This window comes from Microtus oregoni, unplaced genomic scaffold (assembly GCF_018167655.1).
Source record: "Microtus oregoni isolate MIOR12 unplaced genomic scaffold, Mior012 000000F_ref0000247, whole genome shotgun sequence".
Lineage (NCBI taxonomy): Eukaryota > Metazoa > Chordata > Mammalia > Rodentia > Cricetidae > Microtus > Microtus oregoni.
Window position 1 is genome coordinate 88,622,934 of NW_024543059.1, and position 21,213 is coordinate 88,644,146.

The 21,213-nt window shown below is 35.6% G+C and overlaps 1 protein-coding gene across 1 annotated transcript; it reads right to left on the reverse strand.

Moving 5' to 3' along the window:
* Positions 1-6,069: 6,069 nt before the first annotated feature.
* Positions 6,070-16,147, reverse strand: LOC121445944 (alpha-amylase 1-like). Its single transcript, XM_041648161.1, has 11 exons — positions 16,110-16,147; positions 13,766-13,977; positions 13,289-13,435; positions 12,288-12,485; positions 11,599-11,829; positions 10,775-10,908; positions 9,883-10,005; positions 9,689-9,788; positions 7,682-7,800; positions 7,447-7,572; positions 6,070-6,291 (listed from the first exon to the last, which is right to left on the reverse strand). Exons 2-11 carry the CDS (start codon positions 13,931-13,933, stop codon positions 6,102-6,104), a joined length of 1,536 nt encoding a protein of 511 aa, XP_041504095.1. The 5' UTR covers positions 13,934-13,977; positions 16,110-16,147; the 3' UTR covers positions 6,070-6,101.
* Positions 16,148-21,213: the final 5,066 nt, after the last annotated feature.

Genomic DNA, 21,213 nt, shown 5'->3' on the forward strand with positions numbered 1-21,213 from the left:
TCCTTGAGCAATACTGACGAATATCTTGCATATCATCATAGAATCTTCATCTGGTGATGGATGGAGATAGAGACAGAGACCCACACTGGAGCACTGGACTGAGCTCCCAAAGTCCCAATGAGGAGCAAAAGGAGGGAGAACATGAGCAAAGAAGTCGGGACCACAAGGGATGCACCCACCCACTGAGACAGTGGAGCTGATCTATTGAGAGCTCACCAAGACCAGCTGGACTGTGACTGAAAAAGCATGGGATAAAACTGGACTCTCTGAACATGGCGAACTATGAGGGCTGATGAGACACAAAGGACAATGGCACGGGGGTTTGATCCTACGTAATGTGATGGCTTTGTGAGAGCCCAGCCAGTTTGGATGTTCACCTTCCTAGATATGGACGGAGGTGGGAGGTCCTAGGTCTTACCACAGGGCAGAAAACCCTGACTGCTCTTTGGACTGGAGAGGGAGGGGGAAAGGAGTGGGGGGAGGGGGAGAAGGGTGGGAGGAGGGGGCGTAGGGGGGGAGGAGGGGGAGGGAAATGGGAGGCTGGGAGGAGGTGGAAACTTGTTTTTTTTTTTCTCCTTTTCTCAATAAAAAAGGGAAAAAAAAAGAAAGTGTAGGCTGGACAACGAGAGCAAGAGAATTCTGGGAGAAGGAAAGAGGCAGTCTACAGTCATCATCCAGACACAGAAGAAACCAGACACAGTGAAAGGAAGATGTTACTGCCTTGCCAAACACGGTACCAAGCCACATGAATAACACAGACAAGAATTATGGCCTAATATAAGTTATAAGAGTTAATAAGAAGCCTGAGCTATTAGGCCAATTAGGTTATGATTAATGTAGACCTCTGTGTATTTCTTTGGGATGCAGTGGGAAAGAAAATTCAGTCAACAAATAAAGTTCAGTACAGGGTAACAATTTTAAGAGAATTATGGATAAATTGCTTCAGGATCTTATTAACACAAAAATCAATTCTAACAGACAAGAATGGGTAAAATAATTAATTAATAATGGGATTGAATTTACATAATAAATAAGGTGAAATTTCTTTAATTTAAATTTAAAATACATATCAAAAATTTGAACAGGAACAGAAAAGTTTTCAGTAGTCAAGTAGTGCTTTAGACAATGTATGGAATATGTGAGGGGTAAAGGGTATCAAAGTTGTAAAGGTGGATGGATTCACTCGAAGTCACTAAGAAGAAATGAAAATTTTTATGAAAGGTTTAAGAACGTTTTGTCTTATCAGATCACCATGGAGTAAAGTTTGAATTTAACAACAATACAGCAAAAAGGTAGTGGGAGGAGGGAAGAAAGTGGAAATTTTGATTGGTATTATTTATAAAGTAACAAACAAAAAGAACTTTTGTCTCTGTGATTTTATTTTATTTTTACATTTATTTCTTTTATAGAAGAATTTGATACTTGTGTGCTCTATTCACATGATTTTTAAGCCTACCCACTCTATCCTCCCACTCCTCTTATACACTGCTTCACCTTTCTAATTCATGATTTATTCTCTTAATTATTACATATATGTGTATGTATATATAAATACAACCGGCTGGTTCCATTTAGGGATAAGCATATGTATATATATTTAGAGAAGACCACTTAGCATTTGATATTTTATCAGGGAGTAACCTGATTCTTCCTTTCTTAGCACCAATTTCTTAACAGGTGAGACCTTCTGACATTCATGCCACAAAATAATTTGGACATTTTGCAATTAATTTGTTCACTTTGCAACTAATTTAGTCACTTTGAATTAGCACTTCTTTCTTTTTATTTCTTTTTTTATTTTTTATTGCTTTATAAATAATGCCATTCAAAATTTCCACTTCTTCCCTTCCTCTCATTTTACTCCCGCTCCCCCACTCACCCTCCACCCTCCCCCTCTGGTTCTAAGAGAGGGCAGGGGACCCTGCCCTGTGTGAAGTCCAAGACCCTCCCCCATTCATCCAGGCCTAGGAAGGTGTGCATCCAAACAGACTAGGATCCCAAAATGCCAGTACATGCAATAGGTTCAAATCCCAGTGCCATTATCATTGGATTCTCAGTCAACCCCCATTGTCAGCCACATTCAGAGGGTCCGGTTTGATCACGTGCTCGTTCAGTCCTAGTCCAGCTGGCCTTGGTGAGCTCCCATCATATCAGTCCCACCATCTCAGTGGGTGGACGAACCCCTCGCCGTCCTGACTTTCTTGCTCATGTTCTCCCTCCTTCTGCTCTTCAACTGGACATTGAGAGATTAGTCCAGGGCTCCCATGTGGGTCTATGTCTCTATCTCTATCCATGGCTGGATGAAGATTCTACGGTAATATTGAAGATATTCATCAGTGTGGCTATGGGACAAGGCCAGTTCAGGCACCTTCTCCTGCCCAAGGATCTAGCTGGGGACATGCCCGTGGACACCTGGGAACCTCTCTAGAGCCAAGTCTCTTGCCAACCCTAAAATGGCTCCCTTAACTAACATATCTTCTTTCCTGCTCCCATATTCACCCTTCGTCCATCTCAACCATCCCACTCCCCCAAGCTCTAACCAATCCTCCCTTTCTCACTTCTCCATCTGTCTCTCTCCTTCCTCGCACTCCACTCCCACCCCCATGCTCCCAACATTTGCCTGGCGATCTTTCTGCTTCCAATTTCTAGGTGGATATTTATATGTTTTTCATTGGGTTCACCTTATTATTTACTTCTCTGGGATCGTGAACTATAAATTCAATGTCCTTTGTTTATGGCTAGAATCCGCTAATGAGTGAGTACATACTATATTCATCTTTTTGGGCCTGGGTTATCTCACTCAGAATAGTGTTTTCTATTTCCATCCATTTGCATGCAAAATTCAAGATGTCATTGTTTTTTACTGCTGAGTAGTACACTAATGTGTAGATGTTCCAAACTTTGTTTATCCATTCTTTTATGGAGGGGCATCTAGGTTTTTCCTAGGTTCTGGCTATTATAAATAGTACTACTTTGAACATTGTTGAACAAATACTTTTGTAGTATAATTGGGCATCTCTTGAGTATATTACCAAGAGTAGTATTGCTGGATCCTGAGGTAGGTTGACTCCCAGTTTCCTGAGAAACCACCACACTAATTTCCAAAGTAGTTGCACAAGTTTGCATTCCAACCAGCCCTTACTCCACATCCTCTCCAGCATAGGTTATCGTTGGTGCGTTGATTTTCACCATTCTGACAGGTGTAAGATAGTATCTCAAAGTTGTGGTAAGTTTAGAGAAGCTATGGAAGCTCTAGGAGATGGAGCCTTGCTAGGACAGTGTACTCACTGGAGGAAGATTCAACTCACTGGAGTTTTATACCATTGCCCCATTTCCTTTTTCCTCTCTGCTTGATTCTGCAGGGCAGTATGAAAATCACCTGGAGGCTGCTTCCTCTGGTTTGTATTCCTTGCAACATTAAGTTGTTTCTTGCCATGTCGTTTCTGATGATCAGACTAATTAGCAATTAATAACAAGAAGTAACTTTTAAAATGAACAGAGTCTGTAGGCTTTGAAACAAGTTTGATGGATAAATGAGGAAGAGTTTGGTATTGGGGAATAGAAAGTCATTAAATGCAGAAATTAAATAGAAGTGGGTATTGAGGGTTTTTTTATTTTTTGTTTTTTGTGTGTTTTGTGTGGTTTTTTTGTCTTTTTTGTTTTGGGGTTTTTTTTTGTTTGTTTTTTTTTGTTTGTTTGTTTTTATTTATTTTTTGCTTGCTTGATAGGGAACACCAGAAAACAAAGAGAATTTCTAAAAGTGGAGGTTAAGTTCAAGAGGGTTCACAGAAAAACATGGACTCTGGAATCGCCTGGCCTTGAAGTTCTTCACATGATAGTCTGACAAAGATTCTGCTGTATTTTTTTGACATGTAGACTGAGACTGAATTTTAACATGGTGGAATAATGAGCTTGGCAGAGGAAATTTCAAAGGAGAGAACGATTAGACTGTGGATGATGGTGCTCACAATTCTAATCCAGATCCTAATAGTAAAGAGCAATAAATACAGTAGTAATATAATATTAAAAATGTTCAGTTTGGGCAAATAAATGGCTCACAAACTATAGGAAAAGCTTGTTCTTGGAAAACAATTATAATACTTAAGAAAAAAACCTATTGCTAATCACTGAGACAAATAAAGAGCTGTCCTAAAGGGATTGTTCCACACATCATAGGCTTCATTTTATGGAAATGCACATTCAATTTAAAAGACGAAGTCACTTAAGTAATTTCCCGGACTTAGAAAGGAACTTTCTGAAGCAGGATTTCTTCAAGATCAACATGATAACCAGCTCTGAAGAGCTCAAACTTCACAGGTTAGAACTTTAAAGAGTTAAAACATATTACTCTTATAAGAAAAATCAGAAAATAAATCATTGAGGTATGTGCTATTCACCATGAAACAACAGCAAAAGGAATTTTAGTAGATTTCCATTTGTGTTCTGGAATAACTTTTCTGAAAAATTATTCCATAAAGATACAGTAATAATTTGAATATAGATGCTCTTTTGTCAGTCACTCCTGCATTGTCCTATATGTAGGAAATATTATTATATACCTCTAATGTAGTCATACAATAAAATGTGAAATAACTTAAGGATTTTTAAAATTATAAAATAGTCTTAGGATAGTACTTTAGAGTTAGAATGCCTACAATTTACATATTCAATTGAATTCTCATAAAAATTTCAGCACTATTATCACAGACATGGAAAACATGATCTTAAAATTCTGGAAACAAAAGAGATCACAGATACCTAAAAGAATTTTAAGGAATGAGAAATAATAATCCTAGAAGGATTGCATAACCGAGTTGAAGTTGTGATGTGTAACCATAGTGCTAAAACTATCATGGCACAGGCTCAGAAACAACCACATAAATAAATGGAGTAAAATAGAGGGTCCACACAAAAGCCAATACCTAATTTAAATTCTGACAGCTAAAAAACCAACATGCAAGGCAGGATGTACCCACTAGTATAGTGGTAGCATAATTGATATAGAGATAATAAATTCCACAATGACTGGATTGCATACTCACTTCACAAGAGGAACTCTTTCCCGGTACTCTAAACCTAATGAAAAGCTGATAGTTCAGTATGGCAATGGACCTTCAAGAAAAATACTATGGCTGTTTAGCTAAGGAGACACCACGGTGTCCATTTATTTTCTACACGGTTATGTTCCTATCCATTGATTTGTATTGTTCTAACACTTGTACAGTGAGGTTTCCTTTTCTGTGGGTGACAGACAAAGCAGAAACTCATACTGGTCAAAGTGATAACATTAAGAGACTTCTGAGCACTCATCCTAAAAGGGGCCATCTATAAAACCCCATTAAAAGTTCATGGAATATCAAAGAAGATGTGGTGGAAAGAAAACAAAAGAACAGGATTGAAGGGAGTGTTGTGAAATGATGTCATTGGTACATGAAAGGACTCTTGCTTTCATAAACTCACTGAGTATTGACTAATTTCACAAGTACTGCTTGATACTTGGCACACAAAGATTCCACTATGGCTTGGCCCCCATCACTTCCTGGGGAGCTATAAGCAATTAACAGTTTTTTTTAACAAGGGGTAGACTATGATCCTCAGTGTTTAATATACTAGCAAGTTACTTTTGTCAATGACTAATGTTCAAGTAATAACTTTCTACCCATGCTCATGCAGGCAACCAAATCGAAGAGCAGTTGGTCAAATAAAGGTATAAAAATGGGAGAGAAAATGGAAGACAAGGAAGAGAATAAGATAAAAAGTAATTATATATACATTTGAATACAAGAAAATATATTAAATGAAGATAAATTATGGTACTTGAAACAAATAGTATTTGAGATATAACAATATATTTGTCGGGATGTCGTCATAGATCTGAGAATTGCTATTGACAAATCATTTAAGGGGAATCTTCGAAAATATGTTAAAATCGCTGTATATAATTTTCACAAAATTACATTGACTTCAATAAGCAATTTTTGCCAATTGAAGTTCATTGCTGTAACAGATTATATAAGTGTGAATGAAGTATAAAAGTTAAACACTGCAAAGGAAAAGAAATACAAATGATTGATGCTCTCAGTATGAATTTATTTTAAATTTTAGAGTTTTGATTCTACATGGATTGCAATAAATGGGTCTCCAGCAGTGTTACTAATGAAAAATTGTGCACTGCCATCACCAGAAACATAGATTTTAATTCCGGTGCAATAGCCATCAATTTTATCTCCAGAAATGACATCACAGTATGTGCCTTCAGGGAGACCAGTTTGTAGGGTTGTTGACAATGACCTGAAAAGGAAAAAAAGAGGTCAGATTCAAATCGACAAATTCAAGAAAGCAGAATACCTCCAAATTGAGTACTTTCTTAAACTTTGTGGTGTGTAAATATAAGTTGTAATTTACTAGCCATAAAGTTAGATAGATCGATATAGATGATAGATAGATACAGGAATAGATATAGATATATAGGTAGATATTTATAAAGAGCACTTGTTAAGTTAAAATTTGGTTTTCATGTGGTGGCAACGTTTGGGGAGGTTAGGTAATGTGGATGTGGAGGAACTGTGTCACTGAAGGCAGGCCTTGACAGGGAAAGACTCTGACCTTCTCTAGTTAACGTTTTCTGCATTGTAGTGTGGTTCAAAGTGTGATTCATCAGCTTCCTACTCCTGCCCTCATACCATGTGGTCCAGTTCTAACCCCTGGGATTGCAAGACCAAATAAAATCTTTCTTCTGTAAGTTGACCTGCTCATGCTGTTTAATCACAGCATCAAAAAGGAAGCTAATACAAAAATCCAAATGAGCAAAAAATGGAACTGACATTGAGATTGTCATCTACTTGCACAAAGATCCTCTAAGTACAGTTGTATACAAGTAGGAAAATGTTCAAGAAGATGGAAACATATCATGCATCCAAAGCAGAAGGTCTGTAATCTAGACTGTAGAAGCAAACTCAATTGCCTCCTGAGAAAAAACATCAGTCAGAGATAATGAAATATGTCACACAAAGACAGATAATTTATGATTATATAACAAGGGAACAGAAAAATAAATATTGTGGTACAGAGCTTGGAAATGGGGGAATTTTTTGAATCTAATAATGCCCATACTATCACTGATTTTAAGACATGCTGAATGTTTATTTGCTTTGTAAAGATATCACATGAGTCAATGAATGAGAATACATGAATATGACAGTGTAGGAATACACCAAAAACAACAGCAAAACAAAATTCTACTTGAAACAAAATCTGCTTTAAAAATGGAGAAAGAAATGAAGAGCAAGCATCTTTTTTTCTATACTTTTCAGGTATCTGAAATTCATTAACAAATCTTAAATTCATTAACAAAAGTTATTTTTCAGCTACAAATGAGCAGGAAACAAAAGGAAGGATGTAAAGGTATAAGAGTACACAATTCTACTTTAATTGCTTTCCACTTACCAGTCATCATTGTTAAAGACAATGAATCCTTTGTTTCCTCTGCCAAAAGCTACTTGGTTGCTGCCATTATCCCACCAGTTTGACAAAGGCTGACCGTTGACTATGTTTCTGAAGGCAACCATGTTCCTAAAAGCACAATATCATGTGAAATGCTTATACACTTTGTATTTAACAATTTAAAACAAAATTTAAACCATTTTCGTATTAGATAAGATCCGTAGGGGACACTCCCAACCTTATCTGGCGCCATCGATGTTCACAGACCCAGCCATTGCCACAAGTGGTGTCTTCATTAATTGTCACTTCTTTGGTTGCTCCATTGTCATTTGGTGGTCCAAACCAATTGTTGATATCCTTTATTACAGAAAGATGCGTTAATTTATAATTCATATTGCATTTCCATTGCACTTAAGTTAAAAATTTCTGCTACCTGACTCTCTATAGAATATATAATTTCCAAATTAATCTTAGTTTAGGTTCTATACTATCTTTTAGATAAAAGTACTAATAAATATATTCTAATACTCTGTAATAAATTTTCCAAAATTTCATGATTGTCAACACATTTACACATTTTCCTGAAACAATTGAACAAGCATTCTCTCCATTGTAAATAGAGGAAGCTTTTCTCCCCTAAACCCAGACTACCGAATATGGTAGTCCAGAAATCTGTGATCTCCACCTATCAGGCAATTGTGTTAAAGGTGAGAAGACAAACTTCTCAGCATTGAAAGATGTCAAGGAACTGAACACTTTTTCCTCCTGCAAGAGTTTTACCCTCTAAGTCATCTCCCTAGACCGTTACTGCTTTTTAAAATTGTTCATAGGAATGTACTGCATAATATTTTGCAATGCTTAGTTTTCCTGAATGTGTCTTCAAAGTTGTTTGCTTTATTTAACATACTTTCTTAGAGAACATGAGCAAAGAAGTCGGGACCACGAGGCGTGCACCCACCCACTGAGACAGTGGAGCTGATCTACTGGGAGCTCACCAAGGCCAGCTGGACTGTGACCGAAAAAGCATGGGATAAAACCGGACTCTCTGAACATGGCGAACAATGAGGGCTGCTGAGACGCCAAGGACAATGGCACTGGTTTTGATCCTACTTAATGTGCTGGCTTTGTGGGAGCCTAGCCAGTTTGGATGTTCACCTTCCTAGATATGGACGGAGGGGGGAGGACCTAGGACTTAACACAGGGCAGGGAACCCTGACTGCTCTGTGGACTGGAGAGGGAGGGGGAGAGGAGTAGGGGAGGGGGAGAAGCATGGGAGGAGGGGGAGAGGGGTAGGAGGAGGGGGAGGGAAATGGGAGGCTGGGAGGAGGTGGAAACTTGTTTTTTTGTTTATGTTTTTTTTTCTTCTTTTCTCAATAAAAAAAAAATTAAAAAAAAAATAAAAAAAAAACATTCTTTCTTAGGTAACCTCAATTAAACTGAATGATTTTTCCCTTCCACAGAAAATTTAAAAGTACTTAGAAAGTACTTTTCTTGCTTGCAGTTTTAAACTGCAGGGCTGGCCTGCAGCTCAGAAGGTGTTGAAGTATGCCTGAAACCAAGATGTTCTCATCCTGAGAGGTAATATTATGCCACTTCTTCCTTCGACTACACACCCATCTCCTGCTTTGCTCGGATGCCAACAGACCTCAGCAGATAGACATCCCCGGGTATATCATGCCCTGGTGCATACAGCAACTGATAAGTTTAGGCATCTCCAAGGCCATGAGGACAGTTTGCCATTTATCTGACCACTAAAACATCCTTTCTTTTCTACATTACCTATAAGCTTCATTCCCCTGGCCCCAACGGCATACCAACATGTGAATCCAATTTGCCTTTCTTCTTGGGCTCTAACAATTCGCTGCTTCCTCCTAATAAATGAGCTTTCCTTCAACTATCCTCTTTCAGTCCTGGCTGGTGCAATGACCAAGATGAGGCAGGACTCCAGTATAGAATTAAGCAATCTTGTTTCCTTTCTTTACAGATGTTATTATGCCCAATCTCCATATCAAATTGACAAGGTAAGTATGATTAGATGCCTGTGTTTTGCTTTGTGTACCTTGTTCTACTATTTATTATCAAGATTTTTTTATATTGACAAATCAGTGAATACTTGTGCAATATTTTTATTGTTACCATTACAGTAAATAAATATTTGATGGCATATATTTTACATAAATATATTTATATTAAATTAAAACAGGACTGCTTTCCTTTCCTTGGAAAAAAATGTATTCAAACTTACGTTTCCATTCTCAAAATATCTTGGCCAGTAATAACTTGACATTACTCGTGTGAATCCATAAGGATGAGCCAACATAAATCCAACTGCCATTTTATAGAGTCTGAAAATTACAAAATAATATTATGATAGAACAATAAAAAATGTGCAATCACTAAAGGGCAAGTAACAAATCTTCAACAAATGGTTTTATTTACCTAGCATCCCAGAAAGTCAGGATGGTTGATCCTCCGACTCCATGACCTCGCTGATTATCATGGTTGTCCACAAAGACCAGGGCTCTATCAGAAGGTATGAGACCCCAACCTTCGCCCCAGTTCCTATTTTTAAAAAATTTGCATATATTATTATTTTACAATACATTTAGTTTATCCTATCCATACCACTCTCTATAATCTATTTTCATTTAACTACTGATTCTATAAATAAAAGTTTATACCACAGGAAACTATTTCTTCCAGGTATGTGTATATACACATATGTAATTGCCTAACATATTCCATGATTTTCTGTATAGTAAGTTTATTTGCTTTCCATTCACATTGCCCCTGTAACTTTGTAATGTAGATGAACTCAAGAAGAGTAAATATCCATATCTCCTTATGTAAAATGAAAAACAAATAAGTTAAGATTGAATACTACAGTGTATTTTATAAATATTTTACAGAATCTTTTTATAAACATTTTGTAAAATAAAACAGTTTAACATTTCAGACTAATTTATTGCAATACATAAGTGTAACAATATGTCCACATTATAGCTGTATATATGAGTAAATGGTTTTTAAAGTAATATCTTGACTTTAGCAGATTAGAATTACCAAACTCTTGTTGGCTTATATCTCAGACAGAAAACAAAATCTCTAGGTGATATTTTATGTTTCTAGAGTTCCACCTTGTTATTGGCAATTAAAATGAAATAATTAATTCCAGAAGATTAATTGTGATTTAGAGAACAGTGAACCTTCTTAATAGTTAACTTCTTGATAAATATTTAATATTTAATAAATTAGAATGTTCTAATATGATCGTGTCCTGGGGTGACAACACATATGTGACAGACTCAATAACAAAGTATGATGTGTTTACCTTAAATAGGCCATCTTCTCTCCATTCCACTTGCGGATAACTGTGCCCAGTGATATTCCATACTTGAATTCTGTCACAAGGCCAGTTCCAAAGTACTCACTGCTTTTAATTACATCAGCACCCAGATCAACTACCTAGGAGAGATATTGAGAATTCGGTCATTCGAATAAAGAAATATTAAAATGTTCACTGTCAAAATATCTTTTAAATTCTCTATGCTGTTGATGCTCAAATTGGTTTGTCCTATTACTTTATAAATTATATGCACCACTATTGAAAGAAAGTTGCTGACAATGTCATTTTTATCCAGTAAATAATATTTACATTTAATAGATAATTTAAAATTTAGAAATTCATACCTTCAAAGTACTTATTGGCAGATAAGTTCAGCAATTAAAATTCATTTAGTTTTCCAAAGAAATCAAATGCAAAACAGTACTAACCTCTTCACATGACCAATGTGCACAGAAATATTAATCAGTTTACCCAAACTTTACACATTGATTAATACCTCACACAGGAGTCAATTTAGAAAGACAGGCTGGAGTCAATGACTAAGATTTTTCTGCCTGGTATAATCGCCCCCAAATATGCACTAATTGATCCAGTGGTATCACAGCCTACACAAATTCTCATAATTTAAACCTTTATTCTGGAAAAGAATTAAGTCTATTATATTTAAATAAAAGAGGCTTAAAGAAATTTTGTATTTAATAAGGTACTCGAACATTAACCTATTGAAATTACGTTTAATAACATCTTCCATCCATCTTCTGGCTAGCAAAACTGATGTCATTTGTATATACACACTTGTATTACTTTACCTCTTGAATAATGGAAGGTCTGCTTCCTTGAGGGAACCATTTTGTATTTAAGTTGTGCAGTTTGTCCAAAATTGCCTGTATGTCTCCAGGCCAAATGTGCTTAGCAGCATCAATTCTGAACCCTGCTACACCGATGTCAATGAGATGGTTCATATAGTCAGCCACCTTGGTACGAACATAATCTTTCCCTGTTGCGAGATCCAGTAGGTAAGACATACGACAGTCTCTGACCTATTGAAACAAATTAAAACAAGCCAGACAGAAGGTGATTGATTTAAATGTCATCTGTCACCTCAGACTCCCTTTGACTAGTCACATATTCACCAACTGGTCTACTAGGAAACTTCATTCCTTACATTCACATTCTACTGTGAATACACCCTAAGAATATCTTCCAGTGTGAAGACTGAAGTATGGGAAAACGACATAGGTAATATTACAGTTGATTTAGGAAACCCCTTGTTTTCCTCTCTCTTCTCCATTCATTTTTATTTCTTTTTCTTAATGTGGTAAAAGAAACAAACTTTGAAACATATAATAACTAAAAACGTTTTTGATGACTTATTTGCATTTCTTACGTCTAGTAATGCGTTGCTAAAGAAATCTAAACGATGTTTCAAATAGTATTCCAAAAGTTCCATGTGCATACTGAGGACAGATTTTTTTTTAATTCTGATCATTTTCCTCACCTGAGCAGGATCATTGTAGTTTTCAATTTCTCCACTTGCACTTCTACAATTGCCATCATTAAAATCCGAACCAGAGAATGGAACTCCAGAGAACTCCCTGGTTTGTGGGTTGAAATAACTTCCACATGTACTGCTGGTTCCTGCTTGAACCCCTTCTTGAGTCATGTGATTAATGACAGCATCCACATAAATACGGACCTGCACAAAACAGTTTGTTATTTGAATTAAATTAGAGAGATAAAATGTATATAATTATACTACATAGAACACACAAATATATAGATAGAGGGATAGATAGATAGACAGATAGGTGGTAGATAGATAGATATGCTGTTTTATAGTTTAATTGATAGAAGACAGAAAGTCAAGTGTGAAAGAAAACCAATGTGAAATGACAATCAAGAACAGTCCTAATATTTGCTTGAAGAATTATAAAGGTGATAAGTGGAAAACCAGAAACTGTTATCACTAAATCCAAATGAAATGCGTTATTTAATAAAACAATTAGGTTAAGATATAATGGACATTATTGATTTTGAAAGGAGTTAATGTGAGTCATTTTTAGTTTCTGAAGGAAAAAAATGATAGATACTGGTCATTATTAAAAAGAGGAAATATCTATTTGCCCTAAAAGTGAAAGTAAGTATTTTATTTGAAATTTCTAATACCTGACTAGAAAATAGTTCTTAGAAAATGACTATGCATATAAGGATAAAGAGTCAATGTTTTGCCTTATGGTTTGTTAGATACATTTACAGTATAATGAAGAGGGATTCCTGGTATCACAAAACAAGATACAAAGTTCCCATCCCCTAAAAATCTTTTTAAATGGCTCATATGAAAGATTTTTTTCAAGATTGATCATAAAGCAGAAGTTAATTTCGAGTTGTAGCTAAAATGTAAAGAAAAATTAAAGGTTTATTTTTTAAGAAGAATAGAAAACATAAGACAGAAAATGGTTTTTCAGATAATAACTTCAAAGGAAATATGACTTCACTTACCCCAACATTGTTACACCTAGTCACCATGTCTCTGAATTCATCTTCATTTCCAGACCTTGAACATATTTTGTAGCTAATTGGTTGGTATCTTTCCCACCAAGGCCTTGAAGGATTGTTAATTACAAGATTTTCATTGGGTGGAGAGATCTACAAATAAAACAATTAAGATATTCAGAATAATTATGGTTTACTTACATAAATAAATCCTTCAGAACAAACTGTGAATGATCCTCCAATGCTTAGGTGTGCACTTGTGGACCTGCTGTGTTAGAACCACTAAATACATTGACAGCACAATGGAGAGGGCCTCCTGGTGTCCTAAAACAAGACACAAAGTTACCATCCCCCTAAACCTTTTCTTCCTCAAGAAAGCTATGTGTGAAATAAAAAATTGCTTAAAAATAATCAAAAATGTGAGGGAAAACAATTTTATATAAGAACAGTGAACTCTGCATTTAAATTGTGAACAAACATTACCTGCACCCCTCCAAATCCATTAGGAGCTAAGTATCTCTCACATTCCTTGGCAATATCAACCCAGCGCCACTCGAACAGGTGGACGATAGCGGTTCGTCCATTTTCAGTGTGTGGCTCATATTGAGCCCAGCAGAACCCAATGAAGGAAAGGAGAAGGAAGAACTTCATATTGAGATGATGTTGTTAGTGTTTTTCTAACATCCACTTTATACCTAAAAAATAAACATGCAGTTGAATTGCTTTTTCCATATTTATGTTTACCACCAAACATTGAAATATGTCTCATTCTTAGTTTTTAGGGTTTTTTCTTTTTCTTTTTTACTAAAACTTAATACTTTCTTACTGATTATTAAAGACATTTTGTTCCAGTAATCAATTTAATTCACAACATGTTCTAATAACATTAACTTCTCATGGGTTGTATGATGACAAATGTATAATAAATCCAAGAGTTGCAAAATATTAACATTAAAATAAATTTTTAGAATAATTTAGTTCAGTGATTTCAACACTGTTATAGAAAACCAATATAATTATCATTTTTACCAACCTCCTTTTATTGTTTTCCTTAAAATAAATTGGGACATTTGTTGGCTTACAACGCAATCTAGCTTTGAGATATATCTTTAGCTCAAGTTTCAAAAATTATAACCTTTTCACATTGTTAAATATATCATTAATACATCATTATTTTCATAGGATATTTTATTAACTATTTATTATTAATTGTTAATCACTGCAAACTCATTCTATGGAGATATTGCCATTCTGATTCCAAAACTACGTATGTGTGTCACTTATATGGGAGAGTCCAGCCCATTGTGGGTTGTGCCATTGCCATTCCTGGGCCAGTAGTCCTGTGTCCTATAAGAAGCAGGCTTAGAAAGCCATGGAGAGCAAGTCCATGCCCTGATTCGATGTCTATGATGTACTGTCAAACATAGAATTCTAAACTATATAGACCTTTTCCACCCCGGGTTTTTTGGTTATGGCATTTCACTACATTAATAGAATCCCTAACTGAGAAACTTATGGATGGAGATAATTAATAATGTAGAAATAATGCATAATAGAACATGATCTACAGAATCAATGCAATACTCATTACAATTTAATGATACTACTCAACAACTAGAAAATAAATCTCAAAATTCATATAGAAATTCAAACGATCACAAAAGCTTCCTAAGCAGAAAGAGCAACACTTGGGCATTATAATACATTAACTGAAATTATATTACAGTATTACAAAGCCAAAGTAACAAGAACACAATGGAATACACCATTCTTTCTATTTTGGTTGCTGTTATTTAATGTCACATACATTCTTTCTTATTTAACATCTATAGAAGATGAGACATAAAAATAGGCAAGTGGCATAGCTTAAAAATGAATTTTAAAATTAAAAATTTTATAAAGTGAAATATTGAAAAAATAATTCTAAATACCTGTGGTACTACCCTAATTACTTATATATACTTACCTAAACTTGTACCAGAACAAACACCAAAAATTAAGCACTAGACCAGAAAAATAATTTAAGAATATATTATAAAAATAATGAAATCATAAGAGTACTAGTTACTAAATAAAATGAAAAAATAGAAAAATGGTATAAAATGAGTAGAAATTTTCTACAGGAAAAGGTGATGAATGAGCATAACATAGCTTTAAATACTTTTTTTTCAATCAGAAAGATACAGAGAAACATACACATGAGCTGATTTAAAAAACCTTTCTTATAAGAGGAAATCTCAAGTAATAAATGTTAATGGTATAAGAATTGAGATGAATACAAGAATAAATATTTCCTATGTGACCTTGTCCTTGCTGATTGAAGAGTACTGTGCTGTTCTATTTCTTTAGAAGACACGCTTTCTGACTTGTTCATTTGGTGCTTAGTAATTATTTTTGTTATTATTCTATGTATCTCCCAATTTGATTGTTCTTTTCTTTGAGATAATTCTAATCATATTATATGTTTCTGGTTCAACAATGATATATATGTTGATTTTGAGGGAGAATTTTTAATTTTAATCTTATATCTCATGTGAGCGTTCATATAATTTTTTAACTAATTGTATTGTAAAATGGTATGTGTACCTGGTTATGAGCATATGTTGAGGTATTTTCATGTAGAGTCAAATAATTACTGAATATCATTTATTCCACTAAAATAGTGCCCAATGCCTTCCACTAGCAATAAGCAAACAAGTCAGTGGATTTCAACAAACATGCAGCTATAACACAAAACAGAAACTCAGTTGCACTGACAAAATAACATTAAGACACTAACAAGAAATTTGTACTCAAACAAAATAACATAGCCTTCATGAACACATACCATTTGCCGCCTTCCAGTGCAGTTGGACTCCTCTGCGCTGGGTCAGGAATGCTTGGCCTAATCTGAGCAGCAGAATTTATTATCTGCTAGGAAAAACATTGTTCTTATTTTTGGCTGTTCTTCTTGGATTCTGCTTCCATAAAACTTTCACCGGTAATCTCCATAATGCACCATGTAGAAAGAACAATGTGTGTTTCCTCTGGCCACAGAGTCATTGCACTTCTGGTGTCAGAGTAATGGCGAAGATTGCAGAGAACAGGCTGTGCTTTGACCTGAATAGTGAATAGAATAGTGAATATTCTATATATTGAATATATAGAATAGTGAATAGAATAGCAGCTTTTGGGTTGTGGACTACACTGATTTATCTATTTCATGAGGCACTAGCTCTTCCATTATGAAAAAAATGATCAGAGTAGTACAACTTTATATCATCTTAGATCAGTAAATAGCCACCATCTACCTTGGAGACAGACTGATCATTTGTTCATAATTGTTACAAAAATATTTATTTGTGACTTTTCCAAAAGATATCAGGATCATCAGACATATGGGCTGATCAATTTAACTTCCTGCCACCTTGAAGGTATAGTAGAAGTGCAATGAAGGTGTCTCAGGAATTGGTCAGACCATACCCACTACAAGCTACATCAAGAAAACGTGAGAATCATTGGGAAGATACTGATTTATAAAAAAATTTTTTTTTAACTTTTCTTTTATTGAGAAAAGAAAAAAAAAACAAATTTCCTCCTCCTCCCAGCCTCCCATTTCCCTCCCCCTCCTCCCACCCTTCTCCCCCTCCCCCCACTTCTCTCCCCATCCCTCTCCAGCCCAAAGAGCTGTCAGATTTCCCTGCCCTGTGGTAAGTCCTAGGTCCTCCCCCCTCCGTGCATTTCTAGGAAGGTGAACATCCAAACTGGCTAGGCTCCCACAAAGCCAGCACATTACGTAGGTTCAAAACCCCGTGCCATTGTCCTTGGGTTCTCATCAGCCCTCATTGTTCGCCATGCTCAGAGAGTCCAGTTTTATCCCATGATTTTTCAGTCACAGTTCTGCTGGCCTTGGTGAGCTCCCAATAGATCAGCTCCACTGTCTCAGTGGGTGGGTGCTCCCCTCGTGGTCCCGACTTCTTTGCTCATGTTCTCCCTCCTTCTGCTCCTCATCGGGACCTTGGGAGCTCAGTCCAGTGCTCCAGTGTGGGTCTCTGTCTCTGTCTCCATCCATCACCAGATGAAGGTTCTATGATGATATGCAAGATATTTGTCAGTATTGCTCTAGGATAGGGTCATTTAAGGTTCCCCATCCTCAGCTGCCCAAGGAACTAACTGGGGACAGCAGAGGAAGTTCAAATGGCCAAAAGACACTTAAGGTCATGCTCAACCTCCTTAGCAATCAGGGAAATGCAAATCAAAACAACTTTGAGATATCATCTTACACCTGTCAGAATGGCTAAAATAAAAAACTCCAATGATAGCCTTTGCTGTAGAGGCTGTGGAGGAAGGGGAACACTCATCCATTGCTGGTGGGAATGCAATCTTGTGCAACCACTTTGGAAATCGGTGTTTCGGTTTCTCAGGAAATTCGGGATTTATAAAAAATTTATCTCCAGGTTTTTTGTTTCAAACAACTTTGACTATAATTTTACAGGAAGATATTAAAGGCTAGGTGAATTAAAATTCATGTGTGTAGCCCTTCAATCTATAATATATTAAACATTAAAAATGAAGCTAATGCTAAAATGTTAAATAAGAGTTACATATATTTTGAAGGTGGAATGTCTGTTTAGGAAAACGCTGGCTATGAACAGAGCCAGGATAAAACAGAGATTATGTCTGCTATATTCACAAAGATGTTGGAGATTTGAATACCTAAGGTTTGTAAGCTCACACCACAATGCAATGTGGTCAGAATGCTGGATGTGGAGACACAGAATTTAGCGTTTACTTATTGGGTTTTGTTCTTTCCTTGGTTTTCCTTTCACTATTTTCTATTCCTCCTCGTGACAACGATTCTTTCACCCCATGGCACCTTACACTGAAAGAAAATAGAGTAAAATTTTCTACAGAGTATCACAGAACAGATGCTTTCATTAGTCCTCAATGGAAATTCGGGACCCAAATTTAAGATATACAGGATGCCTGAGACTATTGAAGTCTGGCTAAATGTACTGTGAATTTTGAAATGCACGTGAATCTGTGTGGGGAGGGGACAGATGAGGAAGGTTGCTGTTAGAACATATGACATCTTCCAAAAATACACATATAGTGGAAGTTTCATCCCCAACTTAGGAACATATTGAAAAGTAATAAGATAAATAGGGTGATTACTACATCGGTGAATCAATCTAGTCATGAATTATTATTGACTGAGATAGCAGAAGGAATTTCATTGTTAAAGAAGAAAGTCCCTGAAGGCATAGTTTTGAAGGAATGCTTTATCCCTGGTTCCTTCCTGTCTTTCTCCAGTTAATGACCACAAAATGACAAGCATTGTTCCAGCTCGTGATCCCTGTATTGATGTTCTGCCTCACAGACCAGTTTTCATGTAATAAAGGAAGTGGATGTGTAATGAACTCTCTCAAACCATGAATGAAACAAAGTAAATCTTTACTGCCTTTGTTCTCCGGGATATTTTTTTCACAATGATGGAAAATTACTAGTGTAAGTTTGTTATTGAAAATTTAATTTGGATTCCATATCCTTAAAATGTGTGTCACCAAATTCTGCATTTCATCATTTAAAGAGCATAAGATGTGTGTGTTTGTCACTGGGGACGCTTTGGTCTCCTGCTTTCAAGAGTGACAGTGTTTACTATCATGCATTGAAGTTCTATGTTGTAGAAGAAACCAGAAATTTCTTTGTATACAACTTAAAATACAATAAAGTATATTATGACATGTTAATATATTACTTGAAAGTGCACATATACCAATACAACAATCCATATTAAATAGCATAGTAAGAGAAATATTTAATATGATTTTGAGCAGAAGAAAAATGTGAAATATTCAGTTAAACACCCTCACCTTAAAACATTTTTAAAATATCTTGTTCTAAATGGGTCAATGTGACAAATATACTCAGTGTCTAATTCCTATTGCATTAATGATCAGTAGAATTTAAAGAAAAATATGGCAATGGGTTTCTGATCCTACTGCACGCACTGGCTTTGTGGGAGCCTAAGCAGTTTGGATGCTCAACTTACTAGACCTGGATGGAGGTGGGGGTTCCTTGGACTTCCCACAGGACAGGGAACCCTAATTGCTTTTCGGGCTGGGGGGGGGCTTAATTGGGGGAGGGAGAGGGAAATGGGAGGCGGTGGCGGGGAAGAGACAGTAATCTTTAATAAATAAATAAATTAAAAAAAAAGAAAAATAAACTTTCACTATCATTCCTCAAAACCATAATCCATGTTGGTTCCTTTAGAATATGGAAATAGTATTTCTTCTTCAATACACAAAAAGTTGAAATCACACATCAAATATTGTGTGGTGACTATAGTGGAATTGAAATTATGGGAAAATATCTCTACATAGTCTTATGATTTTTGTGTCTTTTTCCCTATATTATATGCTCTCTCATCACCTAACATTATGATGTCTATGACTCCTTTCTAAGTTTTTAGACTTTACCTATGTGTATACCAATTTACATATGTATATATGTATGAATATACATGGCATAAGTTAGGAAAAAGATATGACAAAGAACATGCTAAGTTTTTCCTTTTCTTTTTTTCCTTCTTAGTTTGGGTATCTCACTTAATATTATATTCTCTATTCCCAGGCACTTTCTGCAATTTTGATTAGTTTTCTTTATTCTTGTATAATATTCCATTATCAGCATCATTGTAGTTATAAATTTCTCTGTTGCATTTTCCATCATTAAAATCATAAGTAGAATGTGGAACTCCTGGGAAATCCCTGTTATTGGTATTGTAGTAAATTCCACAGGTACTGCTTGTCCCTGCACCACCGCCCGAGCCATACATGTGGTTAATAACTGCATCCACATAAATACCGACCTGGAGAAGAAAAGTGCATGCTTCAGCTAGACTCAGGTATCTAACATGCTAGCAAATCTCCAAAATATATCTTCTGATTCTTGATAGATTTATTTTAGAAAAGAGAGTCAATTAGGTAAGGAAAATAATGTGAAATTAGATCAACAATATTTTAAGATTAAGAAACTGATATAGAACTGTTAAATGGAGCTAAACAGAAACTATTGCAATTATAAACAAAAAATCTATTTTTGAGGCAGCAAAACATAGTGTAAAATGGGAGTGTTGTGTTTCAAATTTTGCATGATCACTAGAACTGATGCAAAATCTGTTGTGCATCTGAAGACCAGAAGTTAGATAGATATCCCTTCATTATAGGAGAAAGTAGATACTTACCATTAAACACAATGAAGGGGAAGAAAACCCAAGAATTGTGGGAAGAAAAAGGAATTATATAAAATGAATTAATCCTCACATCTGATCTAATACCTAACAGAAATAAGGTAAGTATTTGTAGCTATTAATTTTTAAAAGTAAACATTTTGCTATATCAAAGAATTTAAAAGGTGACAGTAAGACAGAAGTACATTTTTTACTATTAGATAAAAATGCAATGTAAGATTTCAGAAATTTAAAATCTTCTACTCAAACAGGAAGAACGTGAAACAAAGAAAAATATTTTATCTATGATAACTGTGAGGAAAATGTGACTTGAGTCTTATCCCAACCACATAAGCATCAAGATGTGACTGCCCTGCAGATAAGGTACTGAGCCACTTGACTAACACAGATAAGACTAATAGGCTAATGTAAGTTGTAAGAGTTAATAAGAAGCTTGAGATACTGGGTCGATCAGTTATAACTAATGCAGACCTCTGTGTGATTTCTTTGGGACTTAACAATTGTGGGAACCAGGTAGAACAGAAACCCCAACAACAAACGGCATGGAAACGTTGGGCTGACTAAATATACTTAAAAGCCTGAGAGAGCTTGAGAAGTTTTTCTAGACAAAAAAGAATAGAGTTAAGCACAGCTTATTGATAGCAGCATTTTCTCAGGTGGGCTCTGTTTGCTAGTGGCAAATGTATCTCCTTTAACAGAG

What these genes read in the sequence shown, in the direction of transcription:
- LOC121445944 (XM_041648161.1), bottom strand. Translation starts at nt 13,933, where the DNA reads ATGAAGTTCTTCCTTCTCCTTTCCTTCATTGGGTTCTGCTGGGCTCAA. An exon ending in GAGAAGATGGCCTATTTAAG is followed by an intron (nt 10,006 to 10,774) that starts GTAAACACATCA and finishes TTTTAAAAATAG; the next exon opens with GAACTGGGGCGAAGGTTGGG. An exon ending in CTGACTTTCTGGGATGCTAG is followed by an intron (nt 9,789 to 9,882) that starts GTAAATAAAACC and finishes TGTAATTTTCAG; the next exon opens with ACTCTATAAAATGGCAGTTG.